Source organism: Myotis daubentonii, chromosome X (assembly GCF_963259705.1).
Source record: "Myotis daubentonii chromosome X, mMyoDau2.1, whole genome shotgun sequence".
Classification (NCBI taxonomy): Eukaryota; Metazoa; Chordata; class Mammalia; order Chiroptera; family Vespertilionidae; genus Myotis; species Myotis daubentonii.
This window is the reverse complement of record NC_081861.1, coordinates 138,647,465-138,670,830: the sequence shown is the minus strand read 5'-3', so window position 1 is coordinate 138,670,830 and position 23,366 is coordinate 138,647,465. Positions and strand designations below refer to the sequence as shown.

Below are 23,366 nucleotides of genomic sequence, written 5' to 3'. Positions count from 1 at the left end.
AATATGCAAATTATATACTACGATTGATCAACCCCTCACTATGACATGCATTGACGACTAGGGACAAGACATTCAGACTGGTAGGTCAGCTTGTTGCTGGGGTCTGGCAGATCGGAAATGAGTGAGACATGCTGTACACACCATAGGCTCCTCACAGGGTCCCTCCCCAGCTGGCCAACCTCCCACGTCCCTCCGCAGACCTAATGGGGCACCAGTGTGGTGCCTTGGCCTGGCCTGTGCCCTCTCGTAAATTGGGAACCCTCTGGGAAAGTCAGAGAGCCAGTTTCAGCCAATCCCCGCAGGCGACTCCGAGGCACCACACTGGTGCACGAATTCGTGCACTGGGCCTCTAGTAAAAATATATTAAATAGAGAAAGACAAGGAAAAAGACCTTAAGCCTGAAAATATTAGCCCACCCCGGTAGACAAGGCTTGAAGACATCACTAGAAATAGTTTTTGTTTCAATGACCAGCGTTCTCATAGTTTGAACTCCTGAGGTTCGTCAACTGATACTACAGTCTCCCCAAAAAGAACCAAAGTTTGGGGGATTATTGGTGTTTTAGGCTGATCATCTCTTTCCTTTGAGGAATTATGAGGGATGCCAGGGCTCGCCTCCTGAAGGCTCGAACTGGCTCTGTGTGTGGCTTTAGCATCTAGCTCTGGACGACCAGATGCAGTGAAATTGATCTCTCTCTCTCTCTCTCTCTCTCTCTCTCTCTCTCTCTCTTTCTTCTTCTTCTTCTTCTTCTTCTTCTTCTTCTTCTTCTTCTTCTTCTTCTTCTTCTTCTTCTTCTTCTTCTCTTCTCATCCTCCTCCTTTCTCTCGCTCTGTCTCTGTCTCTGTCTCTGTCTCTGTATCTCTCTCTGTCTCTCTCCCTCTATCTCAAATCAATAAAAGCATGTTGAGCCATGCTTTCTCTCACTCTCTCTATCTCTTGTCTCTCTGTCTCTCTTCCACTCTCTCAAATCATTAGGTCTGTCCCATTAGGTCTGCGGAGGACACAGGAGGTTGGCCAGCTGGGGAGGGACCCTGTGAGGAGCCTATGGTGTGTCCAGCATGTCTCACTCATTCCCGATCTGCCAGACCCCAGCATTTGGGTTTTTAGTTGTGTTTAGCACAAAACAGCCCAAAACAAAGCCCAGCAATCACAAAATTGATCTAGCATCACACCAGAGAAAGGTGGCTGGAGAGGGAGCTGAAAGGAGCCCCAGAAGTCAATTTCACTGCATCCTTGGTTGCATTAAAGAAATCACTGACTGCTTGCCGGGAGCCGGTCCATCCTTGCTGTTTCAAGGGACCTGGCATATCTGGCATACGGTTCTTAATATGTTTGTTCACCTTCTTGGCACTGTGTTTTAACCAAGGTCACCTCTCCGAGAAAGGTTGAATCCCCAAGTAGGGATTTTCCCCTGAAGTTAGGGAGGAAATAAAACCCCTCAATTAAGTGCCAGGCGGGTAATTAATCACTTTAACTACGAACAATCATGCTTAAACTACATAATCTTTACTCCCTGGAATGGAGATAAGAAACGCCCTAACCTTTGGAATAGAGATTGATAGGATTAAAATCAACTGCTATAAATACAGATGTAACAAGACAGCAAGACACAGAACTTATAAGACAGAACTGAGAACACAGGGCTCGGAAGACAGGACCAAGAGAGACAGAGCCTAGGCACAGAACCTACACAGAACGTTCTCTAGGGACAGAAGAACTTCGCTGGGGAGAGCATGCCGGAGGATCCTGGACAGGGACTGGCCTCAGAGCCTGGAGGCAGAGCCTGGCGAGAGAACATGGCAATAGACCCTGGACTGAACCTGACTATAGAACATGGCAAGAGAACCTGACTAGAACCTGGTGACTGAACCTGGCTGGAGATCCTAAGCTGAACCTCTCTGGAGATCCAGACCAGAACTTGGCTGGAGATCCTGGCTAGAGATCCTGGCTAGGCTGCTGATCAACTGAACACTGTCTCCGTGTCGTTCCTTCTTCGCCGACTCCGTCCACACCTTTGGGGACCCCTTGACCTGCTGGGGTTGGACCCCGGCAACTGCTGATTAAATTCTCCTCTTGCAGGAAAGTGTTTGGAAATGAACATGAAAACTTTTAAGGATGAGGACTGGGGAGCGTGAGGGATGTGTTTCTAAGGTGTGTTTCTCATATTCAAAATAATGCACTTCGGGCCCGGCCAGCGTGGCTCAGTGCCTGAGCGTTGACAGATCAACCAGGAGGTCAGGGGTCGATTCCCGTTCAAGGGCACATGCCTGGGTTGCGGGCTCCATCCCCTGTAGGGGGGGTGTGGGAGGCGTCCAATGCGAGATTCTTTCTCATCAAGGATGTTTCTTTCCATCTCGCTTTTCCTTCCTCTCTGAGTCAATAAAAACATTTAAAAAAACATTAAGCAAGTGTTGCATTCACATTAAATGCACATTATTTTAAAATGCTTGATTATTTTTTTGGTTAAATACAAGGTGGGTGTTCATTTAAAGTGGACCTAGCGCCTGAGCTGGTTTGGCTCAGTGGATAATGCATTGACCTTTTTTTTCAGATATATACTTAATGATCTCAAAGAGGAAGGGAGAGGGAGAGAGTTAGAAACATCCATCATGAGAGAATCATGGATCGGCCACCACTTGCAAGTCCCTCACTGGGGATAAAGTCCACAACCTGGGCATGTGCCCTTGAACGGGAATCAAACCTGAGACCCTTCAATTCGAAGGCTGAAACTCTATCCACTGAGCCAAACCGGCCGTGGCCTATTTGACTTTTTCAAAAGGTGGAAACACCTTGAAGAAGAATGAAGCATCACAGCATTCCTGTCACAGTGGGATTTCCAACTGACCTCACCATTCTTTCCACATTGTTCCTGTAAATGCAGACTCTGACTAATCATGAAGATTGTAGGTAAACAACCTGTTTGTATAAGAATCCTAGGAACAAATTTTACAAGGTATGAACTCTGACATTCTCAGTTCTGAAAGATTTGATGACCTTCAACCTTAGAACCAGGAGGACAAAGTCTAGGATGACACACACTGGAAAAACACCTGACCACTTGCAAGATCCTTATCAGATTGGACTGTGCCTGTAGGCACGTAGAGAACTTCTCAAGCCCCGCCCCCTGACGTCTTCGCTCTGTTTGGCCTCTCCCTCCTTATAAAAGCCTCTGCCTGCACTGAGATGTGCAGATGGAATTTGGGACAAGCTTCTCCCATATTTTCAGGTGGCCGCACCTGAATAAACCTCTTTCCTTCCTCACCACCACCTTTCTCATGGGACGATTTTCTGGGGTGTGAGTCAGGGAAACCTTGTTTTTCCTGGATGCATTCCTGGTACATGGACTCCCGGGAACAGGTGTATCATGGCCATGTTCTTTCCTCTCCAGGTGACAGGGGAAGCAGAGACCAATCACGGAGGAAAGGAGTGAAGAAAACTGCTTTGCCTTCAGAGCAAGAAGAACAGGCAAGAAAAAGATGGATGGGAGGAGGAGGAGGAAGGATGGGGGATGGAGTCTGATCTGAGGGAGGAATTTGGACTTTGTGGACTGAAGTGGGTTTAGCAGCAAAACCATACAGCTCTTGCCAAGAGCATGGCTGAGGTCTGGGAAAGGGAGAGATCATTCTATAAGTGATATTATGAGACCTCAGGAATCCTACTTGCTGTTTCACCTGTCACTTTTCTTCCTGATTTCCTGAACAGCTATCCCAGGTATCTGTTTATACCTGAATATTTTGGTCCTGCCTCGCTCACCAGCATTTGAGAAGCAAGAAAACTGTTAAGAAGTCCACCTGGACGCAGACGTTAGCTTTTTTCCTCTGCCAGCTGTTAAAGGTAAAGCATATTGTTTCCATATTATTTGCATGGGGTGGCTTGTTCTATGGTTTTGAGTTCCCTCTTAGATGATCAGAACTAAGGTGGTGGTGTCAGGACAAAAAGAAGAGTTGACCCAACTACAAAGTTTTAATTAAGAAAAAAAGAAAAGGAAAGGAAATAAAAGAGCCCGGCTGGCATGGCTTAGTTTTTTAGCTTAAACCAAGGACCTGGAGATGTGGATTTGATTCCCAGTCATGGCACATGCCCGGGTTACAGGCTTGATCCGCAGTAGAGGGCATGCAGGAGGCAACCAATCCGTGATTCTCTGTCATCATTGATCTTTCTTTCTCTCCCTCTCCCTTTCTCTCTGAAATCAGTAAAACTATATGTAAAAGACAAAAGAATAGTCATGGCACAGTACAGTAGAGCATTGAGTCTATGCAATCATATATAATAAAAAGCTTATATGCAAATCGACCAAACAGCAGAATGACTGGTCGCTATGACACGCACTGACAACCGGGGGCAGATGCTCATGAGAAGAGCTGTCCACTGGTGGTCGGTGCACTCCCACAGAGGGAGCACCATTCATCCAAAAGCCAGGCTCACAGGTGCCGAGCAGAGAGGGGTGGTGGGAGCCTCCATGGCAGCACTTTAGCGGGCCTAAACTGTCAGCTGGACATCCCTCAAGGGTTCTTGGACTGGGAGAGGCTGAAGGGTTGACTGAGCGACCCCCCTGAGTGCATAAATTTTGTGCACTGAGACTCTAGTAATATTATAATAACTGTGTATGGTGTCCGATGGGTATGGGATTAATTCCACGATTTCTTAGTCCATTATATAATGTCTAATCATTGTGGTGTACCCCTGAAATTAACCTAAGATGGTATGTTAATTGTCAGTTAAAAAATGTTTTTAAAATTCCCTAGGACCATGTTACCTTCATAGAGTCATATGTTTCCTTAAGCATGTTTTGTACAGGTTGTTCTAGAAGAGAGATCTAAAACTGAAAAGATAGAAAAGTTGAGATTTATAAATTTGTAAAATAAACCAAAGGCAACCCAAACACAACTGTAAAAACCATAAAGATAAAAGCTGAGGTAAAATGTGTTTGGAGACCCCAGCCCCTGTCTTTGGATACCAGGACCGAAGTAGCAAGAGGCTCTGAGAAGCTGTGGCTGTTGCTCTGTGGACCACGGAGGGGTCATGGCCGAGCTCCCATCGACCGTGCACCTCACCTCACACCCCAGCTACCTGAGTTTTCGTGGCCCCTCTGTTTATGAGGACGAGAAACAGCGCACATGGGTGCATCTCTTCACGGACATAGGAGATACCCTTCAAGTACACTTGTGCCAGGTCGACTACCACAGTGAGCCTAACCGACTCCCCACCAGCCCACTGAACTCCAGCGACATGCCTTCGTGGTGGACGATCCACCTTCACAGCAAGTACCTGGACTCCATGGACCGATTTTGGCGCATAGTTCACCACATCAAGAAGGATGACATGGAGGAAATGATCCTTGAGCTGATGGAAGACTCTTAGGACATGTGATGGGGTCCCTGGCTCTTGTCAACCAGAGCCCCAGTCTTGCTGGCCGGCTGGTGGGACGTGTATAGTTCTGTTCACTTTTTAATAAGCTCTATTATTCTACCTGCCACCACCCCTCTGTGTGAGGGTACATTGATCTCTCTCTCTCTCTCTCTCTCTCTCTCTCTCTCTCTCTCTTTCTTCTTCTTGTTGTTGTTCTTGTTCTTCTTTTCTTCTTCTTTTTCTATTTTTCTTCCTCTATTTTCTCTCATGATCTCTATCTCTTGTCTCTCTGTCTCTCTCCCACTCTCTCAAATCAATAAAACCATTTTGAGCCAAGCTGGGGTTTCTCACTGGTTGAGGGACAAACTATGAAGCTGGAGGTCACGGTTCGGTTCCTGGTCATGGCACAGACAAGAATTAACCAATGAGTCCTACCTCTTTTGGCTAAGTGGATAGAGGTTTGGACTATGGACTGTGGAAAGTCCCAGGTTCAATCTGGTCAAGGGCATATGCTCAGGTTGTGCGCTCCATCCCCAGTATGCGGCGTAGAGGAGGCACCCGATGTATGATTCTGTCTCATCATTGATGTTTCTCACTGCCTTCCTGTATGAAATCAATCCTATACAATAAAATCCTAATATGCTAAGTGTCCGGTCAACCGGTCATCTGTTCAACCAATCAAATCATAATATGCCATGATATACTAAGATTGCTCAACTGCTCGCTATGACATGCATTGACTACCAGGGACAAGACTTTCAGACTGGTAGGTCAGCTTGCTGCTGGGGTCTGGCTGATTGGGACTGAGTGAGACATGCTGGACACACCCTGGAGCCTTCCCATGGTCTCTTCCCAGCTGGCCTATCTCCCGTGTCCATCCCCAGACCTAATGGGGCACCGGTTTAGTGCCTTGGCCTGGCCTGTGCCCTCTCATTATCTGGGACCCCTCGGGGGATGTTTTGATCAGTTTCGGCCAATCCCCTTAGGCCAGGCCAAGGCACCCCATTGGCGTGCGAATTCCCCCAAAAAGTCGTTCTTTTTTGGAGAGTGTAGTATCGGTTGACGAACCTCAGGAGATCAAACAATGAGAATGCTGGTCATTGGAATGAAAACTATTTCTAGCGATGTCTTCTAGCCTTGTCTACCGGGGCTAGGCCAATATGTTTAGGCTTAAGGTAAAGACAACACAATGAAAGAGAATTACAGGCCAATATCCCTCATGAACATAGATGCCAAAATCCTCAACAAAATCTTAACAAATCGGATCCAGCAGTACATCAGAAAGATCATACACCATGACCAAGTAGGATTTATCCTAGGGATGCAAGGATGGTACAATATCCGCAAATCAATAAACGTGATACATCACATAAACAAATTGAAAGAAAAAAACCACATGGTCATATCAATTGATGCAGAAAAAGCATTTGACAAAATTCAACACCCATTTTTGATAAAAACTCTCTGCAAGGAGGGAGTATAAGGATCATACCTCAATATAATAAAAGCCATATATGACAGGCCCACAGCCAACATCATACTCAATGGACAAAAACTAACACCATTTTCCCTACGAACAGGAACAAGACAGGGATGCCCACTCTCTCCACTCCTGTTCAGCATAGTACTGGAAGTGTTAGCCATTGCAATTCGGCAAGAAGAAGAAATAAAAGGCATCCAAATTGGAAAAGAGGAAGTAAAACTGTCCTTATTTGCAGACGACATGATATTATACGTACAAAACCCTAGAGACTCCATCAAAAAGCTACTAGACTTAATACATGAATTTGGCAATGTAGCAGGATACAAAATTAACCCCAAGAAATCTGAGGCATTTCTATACACCAATAGTGAACTTTCAGAAACAGAGATTATAAAAACAATCCCGTTTACCATTGCACCAAAAAAATTAAGCTACCTAGGAATAAACTTAACTAAAGAGGTAAAAGACCTCTACTCAGAAAACTACAGGACGTTGAAAAAAGAGATAGAGGAAGACATAAACAAATGGAAGAACATACCGTATTCATGGATTGGTAGAATCAACATCATTAAAATGTCCATACTACCCAAAGCAATCTATAAATTCAATGCACTTCCCATTAAATACCAACGACATACTTCATAGATCTAAAACGAACTCTCCAAAAATTCATCTGGAATAAAAAAAGACCCCGAATAGCTGCAGCAATCCTGAAAAAGAACAAAGTAGGTGGGATATCAATACCAGATATCAAGTTGTATTACAAAGCCACTGTTCGCAAAACTGCCTGGTACTGGCACAAGAATAGGCATATAGATCAATGGAATAGAATAGAGAGCCCAGAAATCGGCCCGAACCAATATGCTCAATTAATATTTGACAAAGGAGGCAAGAACATACAATGGAGCCAAGATAGTCTCTTCAATAAATGGTGTTGGGAAAATTGGACAGATATATGCAAGAAAATGAAACTAGACCACCAACTTACACCATACACAAAAATAAACTCAAAATGGATAAAGGACTTAAATGTACGACAGGAAACCATAAAAATTCTAGAAGAATCCAAAGGCAACAAAATCTCAGACATATGCCGAAGCAATTTCTTCACTGATACAGCTCCTAGGGCACTTGAAACTAAAGAGAAAATGAACAAATGGGACTACATCAAAATAAAAAGCTTCTGCACAGCAAAAGAAACCATCAACAAAACAACGAGAAAACCCACTGTGTGGGAAAACATATTTGCCAATGTCATATCTGATAAGGGGCTAATCTCCAAAATTTATAGGGAACTCATACAACTTAACAAAAGGAAGATAAACAATCCAATTAAAAAATGGGCAAAGGACCTAAATAGACACCTTTCAAAAGAGGACATTCAGAAAGCCAAGAGACATATGAAAACATGCTCAAAGTCACTAATCATCCGAGAGATGCAAATCAAAACAACAATGAGGTACCATCTCACACCTATCAGACTGGCTATCATCAACAAATCAACAAACGACAAGTGCTGGAGAGGATGTGCAGAAAAAGGAACACTTGTGCACTGCTGGTGGGAATGCAGACTGGTACAGTCACTATGGATGACAGTATGGAGTTTCCTCAAGAAACTGAAAATGGAACTCCCATTTGACCCTGTAATCACACATCTAGGAATAGATCCCAAGAAACCAGAAACACCAATCAGAAAGGATATATGCACCCCTATGTTCATAGCAGCACAATTCACCAGAGCTAAGATCTGGAAACAGCCTAAGTGCCCATCAGTAGATGAATGGATTAGAAAACTGTGGTACATCTACACGATGGAATACTATGCTGCTCTAAAAAGAAGGAACTCTTACCATTTGCAAGGGCATGGATGGAACTGGAGAGCATAATGCTAAGTGAAATATGCCAGTCAATGAAGGAAAAATACCACATGATCTCACTCATTCATGGATAATAGAGACCATTATAAACTTTTGAATGATAATAGATACAGAGCAGAGCTGCCTCAAACAGATTGTCAAACTGCAGCGGGAAGGCCGGGGAGGGTTGGGGGGCAAAAGGTAGGGGGGTAAGAGATCAACCAAAGGACTTGTATGCATGCATATAAACATAACCAATGGACATAAGACACTGGGGGATAGGGGAGGCGAGGGGACTGTCTAGGGCGGGGGAAAAAATGGACACATATGTAATACCCTTTGTAATACTTTAAGCAATAAAAAAAAAAAGAAGGATGTCATGGTTGGATTCCCGATCAAGGGCACATGCCCGGGTTTCAGGCTCGATCCCCAGTAGGAGGGTGCAGGAGGCGGCCGATCCGTGATTCTCTCTCATCATGAATGTTTCTCTCCCTCTCGCTTTTCCTTCCTCTCTGAGTCAATTAAATCATTTAAAAAAAATATTAAACAAGTGTTGCATTCAGATTAAATGCACATTGTTTTAAAATAGTTTATTATTTTTTTGGTTTAATATACCAGGTGGGTAGTAATTTAAAGACTACCAAGTGCCCGAGCTGGTTTGACTCAGTGGATAGGGCATCGAACTTTTTTTTGAAATATATTTTTATTGATTTCAGAGAGGATGGGAGAAGGAGAGAGTTAGAAACATCCATGATGAGAGAATCATGGATCGGCTGCCTCCTGCAAGTCCCTCACTGGGAATCAAGCCCACAACCTAGGCATGTGCCCCTGACCAGGAATCGAATCCAGGACCCTTCAGTTCCCAGGCCGACAATCTATCCACTGAACCACACCAGCCTGGGCCAATTTGACATGTTCAAAGGGTGGAAACGCCTTGAGGCATCTCAGCATTCATGTCACAGTGGGAATTACAACTCACCTCACCATTCTTTCAACATTGTTCCTGTAAATGAAGACTCTGACTAATAATGAAGTTTGTAGGTAAACAGCATGTTTGTATATGAATCCTAGGAACAAATTTTACTAGGTATGAACTCTGACTTTCCCAGTTCAGGGAGATTTGCTGACCTTCAAACTTAGTATCAGGAGGACAAATTCTCGGATGATGCACACTGGACAGCCAACTGACCACTTGCAAGATCCTTATCAGATTGGACTGTGCCTGTGGGCACGTAGAGAATATCTCAAGCCCCACCCCCTGACCTCTTTGCTCTGTTTGGCCTGTCCCTCCTTATAAAAGGCTCTCACTGTACTTACATGTGCAGATGAGTTTTGGGACGAGCTTCCCCCAACTTCTCAGGTTGCCGGTACCTGAATAACCCTCTTTCCTTCCTGACGACCACCTTTCTCACGGGACTGGTTTCTGGGGTGTGAGTTAAGGGAACCTTGTTTTTCTGGACACATTCCTGATACATGGATTCCTGGGAATATGTGTATCATGGTCATGTTCTTCCTTCTGCAGGTGACAGGGGAAGCAGAGACCGGTCACAAAGAAAAGGAGCTAGGATGGTGCTTTGCTTTCAGAGCAAGAAGAACAAGTAAGTTAAAGGTGGATGGGAGGAGGAGAAGGAAGGATTGGGAATGGAGTCTGATGTGAGGGGGGAATTTGGACTTTGAGGACTGCAGTGAGTTTAGCAGCAAAACCATGCTGCTCATGCCAAGAGCATGGCTGAGGTTTGGGGTAGGCAGAGATCATTCTATAAGTGATGTTATGAGACCTCAGGAATCCTACTTGCTCTTTCACCTGTCACTTTGCTTCCAGTTTTCCCGGTCAGCTATCCCAGGTATCTGTCTGTCCCTAAATATTTTGGCCTTGCCTCTCTCACCAGCACTTGAGAAGCAAGACCGCTGTTAAGAAGCCCACCTGGACGCAGACTTGAGCTTTGTTCCTCTGCCAGCTGTTAAAGGTAAAGTATATTATTTGCATATTACTAGCATGGGGTGGGTTGTTCTATGGTTTGTGAGTTCCCTCTGAGATGATCAGAAAGAAGGTGGTGTTGTCAGGACAAAAAGAAAAGTTGAACCAACAACAAAGTTTTAATGAGGAAAAGAAGAAAAGAAAAGAAAACTAAGAGTCTGGTCAGCGTGGATTAGTTGTTTCGCTTCAACCGAGGAACCAGGAGATCACAGTTCGATTCCCTGTCAGGGCACATGCCCGGGTTACAGTCTTGATCCCCAGTAGGAGGTGTGCTGGAGGCAACCAATCCGTGATTCTCTGTCATCATTGATGTTTATTTCTCTTTCTCTCCCTCTCCCTTACTCTCTGAAATCACTAAAAGTATATGAAAAAAATGAAAGAATAGTCATGGCACAGTAAAGTAGAACATTTGAGTCAATGCAATCCTATATAATAAAAGGCTAATATGAAAATCGACCAAATGGCAGAACAACTTGTTGCTATGACACACACTGATCATCGGGAGCAGATGCTCATGTCAGGAGCTCTCCACTGGTGGTCACTGCACTCCCACTTGGGGAGCACCGCTCATACAAAACCAGGCTCACAGTTGCCAAACACAGGGGTTGGTGGGAGCCTCCACAGCAGCACTAAAGCGGGCCTAAGCTGTCAGTTGGACAACCCTCAAAGGGTCCCAGAATGCAAGTTGCCAAAGAACTGACTGAGGGACCCCCCACAAGTACATGAATTTTGTGCACTGAGCCTCTAGTAATATTATAGCTGTGTATGGTGTCAGATGGGTCTGAGATTAATTGCATCATTTCTTAGTCCATTATATAATGTGTAATATTTGGGGTGTACCCCTGAAATGAACCTAAGGTTGTATGTCAACTCATATAAAAAATGTTTTAAATGTTCTAAAAGATTGTGTTACCTTCACAGAGTCAAATTTTACTTTAAGTACGTTTTGTACAGTTTGTTCTAGGAGAGAGATCTAAAGCTCAAAAGAAAGAAGAGTTGAGATTTATAAGTTTGCAAAATAAACCAAAGGCAACAGCAAACACAACCGTAAAAACCATAAAGATAAAAGCCGAGGGAATATGAGTTTCGAGACCCCATCCCATGTCTTTCGATACCAGGACCAAAGTAGCAAGAGGGTCTGAGAAGCTGTGGCTGTTGCTCCTTGGACCACGGAGGGATCGTGGCCGAGCTCCCGTCAAAGGTGCACCTCACCTCGCACCCCATCTTACTGAGGATCCATGAGCCCTCGGTGTACAAGGACGAGACGCAGCGCACGTGGCTGCATCTCGGCACGGAGACAGGGCGTGTCCTGAAAGTACGGTTGCGCCAGGAAGTCATCCCCAGTGAGGATATCGCACTCATCACCATCCCCCAGATTTCGGGCACCATGCCTTCGATGTGGTCGCTCCAGTTTGGCAGCCGGTACCTGGACTCCATGGGCCGGTTCTGGCGCATCGTGCACCACGTCAAGGAGGATGACATAGAGGAAATGATCCTTGAGCTGATGGAAGAGTCGTAGGACATCTGATGGGGTCCCTGTCTCTTGTCAACCTGATCCCCAGTCCTGATGGCCTGCTGGTGGGACGTGTATAGTTCTATTCACCTTTTACCTAAGCTCTGTTATTCTATCTGCCACCCCAGGGTGCGAGGGCACATTGATGTCTCTCTCTGTCTCTGTTTCATCTTGTTGATTTAATACCTGTTTTTGTTTTTGTTGTTATTGTTGTTGTTGTTGTTGTTGTTGTTGTTGTTGTTCTTCTTCTTCTTCTTCTTCTTCTTTTTCTTCTTCTTCTTCTTCTTCTTCCTCCTCTTCTTCTTCTTCTCCTTCCTCCTCCTCTTCCTCCTCCTCTTCTTCTTCTTCTTCTTCTTCTTCTTCTTCTTCTTCTTCTTCTTCTTCTTCTTCTTCTTCTTCTTCTCCTACCCCTTCTCTCTCTCTCAGTGTCTCTTTGTCTCTCTGTATCTCTCCTTCTCTCTCAAATCAATAAAAGCATTTTGAGCCTAGCTGGTGTTTCTCAGTGGTTGAGGGACGACCTATGAACCTGGATGTCACGGTTCGATTCCTGGTCAGGGCACAGACAAAAAATAACCAATGAACCCTAGCTTGTTTGGCTCAGTCGATAGAGAGTTGGACTGTGGACGCCAGAAGGTCCCAAGTTCGATTCTGGTCAAGGGTACATGCTCTGGTTTTGGCCTCGATCCCCAGTAGGGGGCGTGCAGGAGGCACCGGATGTATGCTTCTCTTTCATCATTGATGTTTCTCACTCTCTTCCTGTATGAAACCAATCGTATATAATAAAAGTCTAATATGCTAAGTGTCCAGTCGACTGGTCATCTGTTCAACCAATCAAAGCATAATATGCAAATGATATACTAAGTTTGCTCAACTACTCACTATGAAATGCATTGACCACCAGGGACAAGACATTCCAACTGGTAGGTCAGCTTGCTGCTGTTGTCTGGCTGACTTGTCCTGAGTGAGATGGGCTGGACATGCCCTGAAGCCCTCCTATGAACCCGCCCCATCTGGTCAACCTCCCACATCCCACCCCAGCCCTGAACCTGCACTGGTGGGATCCCTTGGCCTGGCCTGTGCCCTCTCGTAATCTGGGATCCCTCGGAGGATGTCAGAAAGCCCGTTTCGGCCAATTCCCGCAGGCCAGTCCGAGGCACCACACTGGTGCACGAATTCGTGCACCAGCCTCTAGTCAAAATATTTGAAATAGAGAAAGAGAAAGGAAAAGACCTTAAGCATGAAAATATTATCCCATCCCCAGTAGATAAGGCTCGAAGACATCCCTGGAAATAGTTTTCATTTCAATGACCAGCATTCTCATTGTTTGATCTCCTGAGGTTCATCAACCAATACTACCCTCTCCAAAAAAAGACTGAATGTTTTGGGGATTACGGGTGTTTTATGCTGATTGTCTCTTTCCTTTGAAGAATTATGAGGGATGCGAGGGCACGTCTCCTGAAGGCTCGAGCCATCTCTGTATTTGGCGTTAACATCTAGCTCTGTGTGCATTAGGGTTTTTAAATGTGTTTAGCAATGAACAGCCCCAAACAAATCCCAGCGATCATAAAATTCATCTACAATCGAACCAGAGAGAGGCGGCAGGCGGAGGACCCAAGGGGAGCCCCAGAAATCATTTCAGGGCATCCATGGTTGTATTAAAGAGATCACTGACTGCTGATTAAATTCTCCTCTTGCAGGAAAGTGTGTGAAAAAGCAAATTGAAATCTGTAAGGCTGAGGACTGGGGAGCGTGAGGGATGTGTTTCTAAGGTGTATTTCTCATATTCAAAATATTGCACTTATGGCCCGGCCGGCGTGGCTCAGCTGTTGAGCATCGACATATGGACCAGGAGGTCACCGTTCGATTCCCGGTAGAGGGCACATGCCCAGGTTGCGGGCTCGATCGCCAGAAGGGGGCGTGTGGGAGGCGGCCGATCCGTGATTCTCTCTCATCATGGTTGTTTCTCGCCCTCTCGCTTTTTCTTCCTCTCTGAGTCAATAAAAACATTTAAAAAAATATTAAGCAAGTGAAGTGTTGCATTCACATTGAATGCACATTGTTTTCAAATAGTTTATTATTTTTTTGGTTTAACATACCAGGTGGGGAGTCATTTAAAGACTACCTAGCGCCTGAGCCGGTTTGGCTCAGTGGATAGAGTGTCCGCTTTTTATTCTAAATATATTTTTATTGATTTCAGAGAGGAAGGGAGAGGGAGAGAGTTAGAAACATCCTTGATGAGAGAATCATGGATCGGTTGCCTCCTGCTAGTCCCTCACGTGCGATAAAGCCCACAACCTGGGCATGTGCCCTTGACCAGGAATCGAACCCAGGACCCTTCAGTTCGCAGGCTGACACTCTATCCACCGAGCCAAACCAACCAGGGCCAATTTGACTTTTCGAAGGTCACAAATGCCTTGAAGAAGAAGTAAGAATCTCATTATTCATGTCACAGTAATTCCATGAATTCATGTAATTCATGTTAATTACAACTCACCTCACCATTCTTTCCACATTGTTCCTGTAACTGCAGACTCTGACTATCAATGACACTTGTAGGGAAACAATCTGTTTGTATAAGGATCTTAGGAACAAATTTCATAAGGTATGAACTCTGACCTTCCCCGTTCTGGGAGATTTCCTGACCTTCAACCTTAGAACCAGGAGGACAACGTCTAGGATGACGCACACTGGACCATCACCTGACCACTTGCAAGATCCTTATCAGATTGGACTGTGCCTGTGGGCACATAGAGAACTTCTCAAGCCCCGCCCCCTGACCTCTTTGCTTTGTTTGGCCTCTCCCTCCTTATAAAAGACTCAGCCTGTTCTGAGATGTGCAGATGAGTTTGGGGACTAGCGTCCCCTATCTTCTCAGGTTGCCTGCACCTAAATAAACCTCTTTCCTTCCTATCGACCACCTGTTTCCAGGGACTGGTTTCTGGGATGTGAGTCAGTGGTATCTTGTTTTTCTGGACACATTCCTGGTACATGGACTCCGGGAATATGTGTATCATGGTCATGTTCTTTCTTCTGCAGTTGACAGGGGGAAGCAGACACCGGTCACAGAGGAAAGGAGCGAAGAACAGTGCTTTGCCTTCAGAGCAATAAGAACAGGTAAGGAAAAGATGGATCGGAGGAGGAGTAGGAAGGACTGGGAATGGAGTCTTACCTGAGGTAGGAATTTGGAATTTGAGTACTGCAGTGATTTTAGCAGCAAAACCATACAGCTGGTGCCAAGAGCATGGCTGTGGTTTGGGGAAGGGAGAGATCATTCTATGAGTGATGTTATGAGACCTCAGGAATCCTACTTGCTCTTTCACCTGTCACTTGCTTCCTGTTTGCCCGATCAGCTATTCCAGGTATCTCGCTGTCGCTGAATATTTTGGTCTTGCCTCACTCCCAGCAATTGAGAAGCAAGACCACTGTTGAGAAGCCCAGCTGGATGCAGACGTTAGCTTTGTTCCTCTGCCAACTGTTAAAGGTAAAGCATATTATTTGCACGGGGTGGGTTGTTCTATGGTTTGTGAGTTCAATCTGAGATGATCAGAAAGAAGGTGGTGGTGTCAGGACAAAAAGAAAAGTTGAACCAACTACGAAGTTTTAATTAAGAAAAAAAGAAAAGGAAAGAAAAAAGAAGAAAAGAAAAGGAAATAAAAGAGAAGAAGAGAAAAGAGCCCGGCTGGCATGGCTCAGTTGTTTAGCTTAAACCTAGGAACCAGGAAATCTCGGTTTGATACCCGGTTTGGGCACATACCCGAGTTACAGTCCTGATCCCCTGTAGGGGCCTGCAGTAGGCAACCAATCCGTGAATTTCTGTCATCGTTGATCTTTCTCTCTCTCTCTCCCTCTCCCCTCCTCTCCAAAATCTGTAAAACTATATGAAAAAAAAACACGAAAGAATAATCATGGCAAAATGAAGTAGAGCATTGAGTCAATGCAATATAATAAAAGGCTAATGTGCAAGTCAAGCAAACGGCAGAACAACTGGCCGCTATGACACACACTGACCACGGGGGACAGATGTTCATGGCAGGACCTGTCCACTGGTTGTCAGTGCACTACCACAGGGAGAGCACTGCACAGGGCAAAGCCAGGCTCAAAGCTGCGGAGACAAGGGGCGAGGGGGAGCCTCCACAGTGCCAGGAGCCGGTCCATGCTTGCTGTTTCAAGGGACCTGGCATATATAGCATACGGTTCTTAATATGTTTGCTCACCTTCTTGGCACTGTGTTTTAACCAAGGTCTCTGAGAAAGGTTGTTTCCCCAGGTAGGGATTTTCCCCTGAAGTTAGGGAGGGAATAAAACCCCTTAACTAAGTGCCAGGCGGGTAATTAATCATTTTAACTACGAACAATCATGCTTAAGCTGCATAATCTTTACTCCCTGGAATGGAGATAAGAAATGCCCCAACCTTTGTAATAGAGATTGATAGGATTGAATCAACTGGTATAAATACAGATGTAACAAGACAGCAAGAGACAGAACTCAGGAGACAGGACTTAGAAGAGAGAACCTACAGACAGAACCTACACAGAACCTACAGACAGAAGAACTTCGCTGGAGAGAACATGGCAAAAGATCCTGGACTGAACCTGACTACAGAAATTGGCAAGAGAACCTGACTAGAACCTGGTGACTGAATCTGGCTGGAGAACCTGGATCCTGAACAGAACTTGGCTGGAGATCCTGGCTAGGCTGCTGATCAACTGAACGCTGTCTCCGTGTCATTCCTTCTTCGCCGACTCCGTCTACGCCTTTGGGAACCGACTCCGTCCACACCTTTGGGGATCCCTGGACCTGCTGGGGTTGGACCCCGGCTCCACAGCAGCACAAAATTGTGCCTAAGACATCAATTGGACATCCCTCAAGGGGTCCCAGACTGTTAAAGGCCACAGGACTGACTGAGGGACACCCCCAAGTGCATGAATTTTGTGCAGTGAGACTCTAGTAATATTATAATAACTGTGTATGGTGTCAGATGGGTATGAGGTTAATTGCATGATTTCTTACTCCATTATATAATGTTTAATCATAGGGGTGTACCCATGAAATGAACCTAAGATTGTATGTCAACTGTCATTTTAAAAATGTTTTTAAAATTCCATAGGACCATGTTAACTTCATAGAGTCACATTTTACCTTAAGTATGTTTTGTACAGGTTGTTCTAGAAGAGAGAGCTAAATCTAAAAAAGAAAGAAAATTTGAGGTTTATAAATTTGCAAAATAAACCAAAGGCAACCACAAACACAACCGAAAAAACCATAAAGATAAACGCCGAGGTAAAATCCGTTTGGAGACCCCATCCCCTGTCTTTCGATGCCAGGATCGAAGAAGCGTGAGGCTCTGAGAAGCTGTGGCTGTTGCTCCTTGGACCACGGAGGGGTCATGGCCGAGCTCAGGTCGAAGGTGCACCTCACCTTCCACCCCATCGTCCTGAGGATCCATGGGCCCTCGGTGTACCAGGACGATAAGCAGCGCACGTGGCTGCATCTTGTCATGGAGACAGGAGGTGTCCTGCAAGTACAGTTGCGCCAGGAAAACATCCCCAGTGGGCATATCGCACTCACCACCAGCCCGCAGACCTCGAGCACCATGCCTTCCTGGTGGACGCTACAGCTTGGCAGTCGGTACCTGGACACCATGGGCCGGTTCTGGCGCATCATGCACCACGTCAAGGAGAATGGAGTGGAGGAAATGATCCTTGAGCTGAAAGGCAACTCATAGGACATGTAATGGGGTCCCTGGCTCTTGTCAACCTGATCCCCAGTCCTGCTGACCTGCTGGTGGGATGTGTATAGTTCTGTTCACCTTTTTAATAAGCTCTGCTGTTCTATCTGCCACCCCCTGGGTGCAAGGGAACATTGATGTCTCTCTCTCTCTTTCTCTCTCCCCTCCCCCTTTCTCTCTGTTTCCTTGTTCTTCTTCTTTTTGTTGTTGTTGTTGTTGTTGTTGTTGTTCTTCTTCTTCTTCTTCTTCTTCTTCTTCTCCTTCTCCTTCTCCTTCTCCTTCTCCTTCTCCTTCTTCTTCTCCTCCTCCTCCCACTTCTCTCTCTCTCTCTCTCTCTCTCTCTCTCTCTCTCTTTCTGTCTCTCTCTGTCTCTCTCCCTCTCTCTCAAATCAATAAAAGCATTTTGAGCCGAGCTGGTGTTTCTCAGTGGTTGAGGGACGACTTATAAACCCGGAGGTCATGGTTCAATTCCTGGACAGGGCACAGACAAGAATTATCCAATGAGCCCTAGCTGGTTTCGTTCTGTGGATAGAGGGTTGGACTGTGGACTCTGGAAGGTCCCAGGTTCAATTCTGGTCGAGGGCACATGCTCTGGTTGTGGGCTCAATCCCCAGTGGGCGGTGTGCCGGACGCACCCGATGTATGATTCACTCTCATCATTGATGTTTCTCTCTCCCTTCCTGTATGAAATCAATCCTATATAATAAAAGCCTAATATGCTAAGTGTCCAGTCAACCGGTCATCTTTTCAAACAATCAAAGCATAATATGCAAATGACATACTAAGGTTGCTCAACTGCTCGCTATGACATGCATTGACCACCAGGGACAAGGCTTTCAACTGGTAGGTCAGCTTTATGCTGGGGTCTGGCTGAACGGAACTGAATGAGACATGTTTTACACACCCTAGACCCCTCACACGGTCCATCCCCAGCTGGTCAACCTCCTGAGTCCCTCCACAGACCTAATGGGGCACCGGTGTGGTGCCTTGGCATGTTCTCTGCCCTCTCATAAATTGGGAGCCCACTGGGGAAGACAGAGAGCCAGTTTCGGCCTATCTCTGCAGGCAAGTCAGAGGAACCACACTGGTGCACGAATTTGTGCACTGGGCCTCTAGTAAAAATATATTAAATAGAGAAAGACAAAGAAAAAGACCTTAAGCCTGAAAATATTAGCCCAGCCCGGTAGACAAGGCTCGAAGACATCACTGGAAATAGTTTTTGTTTCATTGACCAGCGTTCTCATAGTTTGAATTCCTGAGGTGTGGCAACTGATACTACAGTCTCCAAAAAAAAAGAAGGAACGTTTGGAGGATTATGGGTGTTTTATGGTGATCATCTCTTTCCTTTGAGGAATTACGAGGGATGCCAGGGCTCCTCTCCTGGAGGCTCAAGCCGTCTCTGTGTATGGCTTTAGCATCTAGCTCGGGATGCATTTGGGTTTTGAAGTGTGTTTAGCACTGAACAGCCCCAAACAAAGCCTAGCGATCATAAAATTCATCTAGATCGCACCAGAGATGGCGGCTGGAGGGGGGTGCCGGGGGGAGCCCCTCAAATCAATTTCAGGGCATCCATGGTTGCATTAAAGAGATCACTAACTGCTGAGTAAATTCTAATCTTGCAGGAAAGTGTTTCCAAATGCATATTGAGACCTTTAAGGCTGAGGACTGGGGAGCGTGAGGGATGTGTTTCTAAGGTGTGTTTCTCATATTCAAAATATTGCACTTCTAGTTCGGCCAACATTGGTCAATCGCTGAGCATCAACCTATCAAGAAGGAGGTCATGGTACGATTCCCAGGCAAGGGCATATGCCCCGGTTGAGTTGGGATCCCAAATAGGGGGTGTGCAGGAGGCGGACGATCAGTGATTCTCTCTCATAATGGATGTTTCGCTCCCTCTCACTTTTCCTTCCTCTCTGAGGCAATAAAAACATTTAAAAAATATTAAGGAAGTGTTGCCTTCAGAATAAATGCACATTGTTTTAAAAGAGTTTATGATTTTTTTGGTTTAACATACCAGGTGTGTAGTCATTTAAAGACTATCTAGCACCCGAGCTGGTTTGGTTTAGTGGATAGAATGTCCGCCTTTTTTTTTTCAAATATATTTTTATTGATTTCAGAGAGGAAGGGAGAGGGAGAGAGTTAGAAACATCCATGATGAGAGAATCATGGATCGGCTGCCTCCTGCAAGTCTCTCACTTGGGATAAAGCCCACAACCTGGGCTTGTGTCCTTGACCAGGAATTGAAGCCAGGACCCTTTAGTTCGCAGGCTGATACTCTATCCCCTGATCCAAACCTACTAGGGCCAATTTGACTTTTCAAAGGTCGCAAATGCCTTGAAGAAGAAGTAAGCATCTCATTATTCATGTCACAGTAATTACATGAATTCATGTAATTCATGGGAATTACAACTCACCTGACCATTTTTTCCACAGTGTTCCTGTACATTGTTCCTGTAATTGGAGACTCTGACTAATAATGACACTTGTAGGGAAACAACCTGTTTGCATAAGAATCCTAGGAACAAATTTTATAAGGTATGAACTCTGACCTTCCCAGTTCTGGGAGATTTGCTGACCTTAAACCTTAGAACCAGGAGGACAAAGTCTAGGATGACGCACACTGGACCAACACCTGAACCACTTGTAAGATCCTTATCAGATTGGAATGTGCCTGTGAGCATGTAGAGAACTTCTCAAGCCCCACCCCCTGACCTCTTTGCTCTGTTTGGCCTTTTTCTCCTTATAAAAGCCACTGCCTGCACTGAGATGTGCAGATGGGTTTTGGGATGAGCTTCCCCCATCTTCTCAGGTTACTGGCACCTGAATAAACCTCTCTCCTTCCTGAGGACCACCTGTCTCACAGGACTGGTTTCTGGGGTGTGAGTCAGTAGTACCTTCTTTTTCTGGACACATTCCTGGCACATGGACTACAGGGAATATATGTATCATGGTCATGTTCTTTCTTCTGCAGGTGAAAGTGGGAAGCAGAGACCGGTCACACAGGAAAGGAGTGATGACGCTGCTTTGCCTTCAGAGCAAGAAGAACAGGTAAGAAAAAGGTGGATGTGAGGTGGAGGAGGAAGGATTGGGGATGGAGTCTGATCTGAGAAAGGAATTTTGGCTTTGTGGACTGAAGTGAGTTTAGCAGCAAAACCATACTGCTCTTGCCAAGACCATGGCTGAGGTTTGGGGAAGAGAGAGATCATTCTATCAGTGATGTCAGGAGATCTCGGGATTCCTACTTGCTGTTTCACCTGTCACTTTGCTTTCTGTTTTCCTGATCAGCTATCCCAGGTGTCTGTCTTTCCCTCAATATTTTGGTCTTGCCTCTCACAGCACTTGAGAAGCAAGGCCCCTGTTAAGAAGCCCACCTGGATGCAGACCTTAGCTTTGTTCCTTGCCGGGGTCCAACCCCACCGGGTCCAGGGGTCCCCAAAGGTGTGGACGGAGTCGGCGAAGAAGGAACGATACAGAGATAGCGTTCAGTTGATCATCATAGCCGGGTTCGCTTGTCAGGGTCTCCAGCCAGGTTCTGTACAGGTACTCCAGTCAGGTTCAGTGTCCAGGTTCCAGTCAGGTTCTCCTGCTAATCTCTGTTAGTCAGGTTCAGTCCAGGATCCCTTGCCATGTTCTCCCGCTAGGCTCTGTCTCTAGGCTCTGAGGCCAGTCCCTCTCCAGGATCCTCTGGCATGCTCTCTCCAGCGAAGTTCTTCTGTCTCTAGAGAACGTTCTGTGTAGGTTCTGTGCCTAGGCTCTGTCTCTCTTGGTCCTGTCTTCCAAGCCCTGTGTTCTCGATTCTGTGTTCTGAATTCTGTGTGTTTCTGTCTTGTTACAACTGTATTTATACCAGTTGATTCAATCCTATCAATCTCTATTACAAAGGTTAGGGCGTTTCTTATCTCCATTCCAGGGAGAAAAGATTATGTAGTTTAAGCATGATTGTTCGTAGTTAAAGGGATTAATTACCTGCCTGGCACTTAGTTGAGGGGTTTTATTCCCTCCCTAACTTCAGGGGAAAATCCCTACCTGGGGATTCAACCTTTCTCGGAGAGGTGACCTTGGTTAAAACACAGTGCCAAGAAGGTGAGCAAACATATTAAGAGCCGTATGCCATATATGCCAGGTCCCTTGAAACAGCAAGGATGGACCGGCTCCCGGCAGTTCCTCTGCCAGCTGTTAAAGGTAAAGCATATTATTTGCATTGGGTGGGTTGTTATATGGTTTGTGAGTTCCCTCTGAGATGATCAGAAAGAAGGTGGCGTTCAGGACAAAAAGAAGACTTGAGCCAACTACAAAATTTTAATTAAGAAAAAGAAAAGGAAAGGAAAGAAAGGAAAGGAAAGAAAGGAAAGGAAAGTAAAAGAAAAGAAAAGAAAAGAAAAGAAAAGAAAAGAAAAGAAAAGAAAAGAAAAGAAAAGAAAAGAAAAGAAAAGAAAAGAAAAGAGCCCAGCTGGCATGGCTCAGTTTTTAGATTAAACTGAGGAACCAGGAGATGTGGATTCGATTCCCAGTCATGGCACATGCCCGGGTTACAGTCTTGATTCCCAGTACGGGGCATGCAGGAGGCAACCAATCCGTGATTCTCTGTCATCATTGATCTTTCTTTCTCTCCCTCTCCCTTTCTCTCTGAAATCAGTAAAACTATATGTAAAAGACGAAAGAATAGTCATGGCACTGCAAAGTAGAGAATTGTGTCTATTCAATCGTATATAATAAAAGGCTACTATGCAAATCAACCAAACAGCACAATGACTGGTTGCTATGACACGCACTGACCACTGGCGGCAGATGCTCATGAGAAGAGCTGTCCAAACGGTGGTCAGTGTACTCCCACAGGGGGAGCGCCGTTCATCCAAAAGCCAGGTTCACAGGTGCCCAGCACAGAGTGGTGGTGGGAGCCTCCATGGCAGCACTATAGCGGGCCTAAACTGTCCGTTGGACATCCCTCAAGGGGTCCTGGATTGGGAGAGGCTGAAGGTTTGTCTGAGGGACCCCCCTGAGTGCATAAATTTTGTGCACTGAGACTCTAGTACTATTATAATAACTCTGTATGGTGTCAGATGGGTATGGGATTAATTCCATGATTTCTGAGTCCATTATATAATGTCCAATCATTGGGGTGTACCCCTGAAATGAACCGAAGGTTCTATGTTAACTCATTTAAAAATGTTTTTAAAATTCCATAGGACCATGTTACCTTCATAGAGTCATATTTTACCTTAAATATTTTGTAGAGTTTTTTCAAGAAGAGAGATCTAAAGCTAAAAAGAAAGAAAAGTTGAGATTTATAAATTTGCAAAATAAACCAAAGGCAACCACAAGCACAACGGTAAAAACCAACAAGATAAAAGCCGAGGTAAAATACCTTTGGAGACCCGATCCCCTGTCTTTTGATGGCAGGACCGAAGAAGCGAGGGGCTCTGAGAAGCTGTGGCTGTTGCTCCGTTGTCCACGGAGGGGTC

At 45.4% G+C, this 23,366-nt stretch overlaps 2 protein-coding genes across 2 annotated transcripts; both read left to right on the top strand.

Moving 5' to 3' along the window:
* Window positions 1-5,020: 5,020 nt before the first annotated feature.
* LOC132223762 (T-cell leukemia/lymphoma protein 1A-like) lies at window positions 5,021-5,359 on the top strand. The gene has a single exon (XM_059678783.1). It carries the CDS (start codon window positions 5,021-5,023, stop codon window positions 5,357-5,359), a length of 339 nt encoding a protein of 112 aa, XP_059534766.1.
* A 714-nt stretch (window positions 5,360-6,073) lies between these two features.
* Window positions 6,074-12,183, top strand: LOC132223760 (protein p13 MTCP-1-like). Its single transcript, XM_059678782.1, has 2 exons — window positions 6,074-6,113; window positions 11,840-12,183. The coding sequence occupies exons 1-2, from the start codon at window positions 6,074-6,076 to the stop codon at window positions 12,181-12,183; spliced, it is 384 nt and encodes a 127-aa protein (XP_059534765.1).
* The last annotated feature ends 11,183 nt before the right edge of the window (window positions 12,184-23,366 follow it).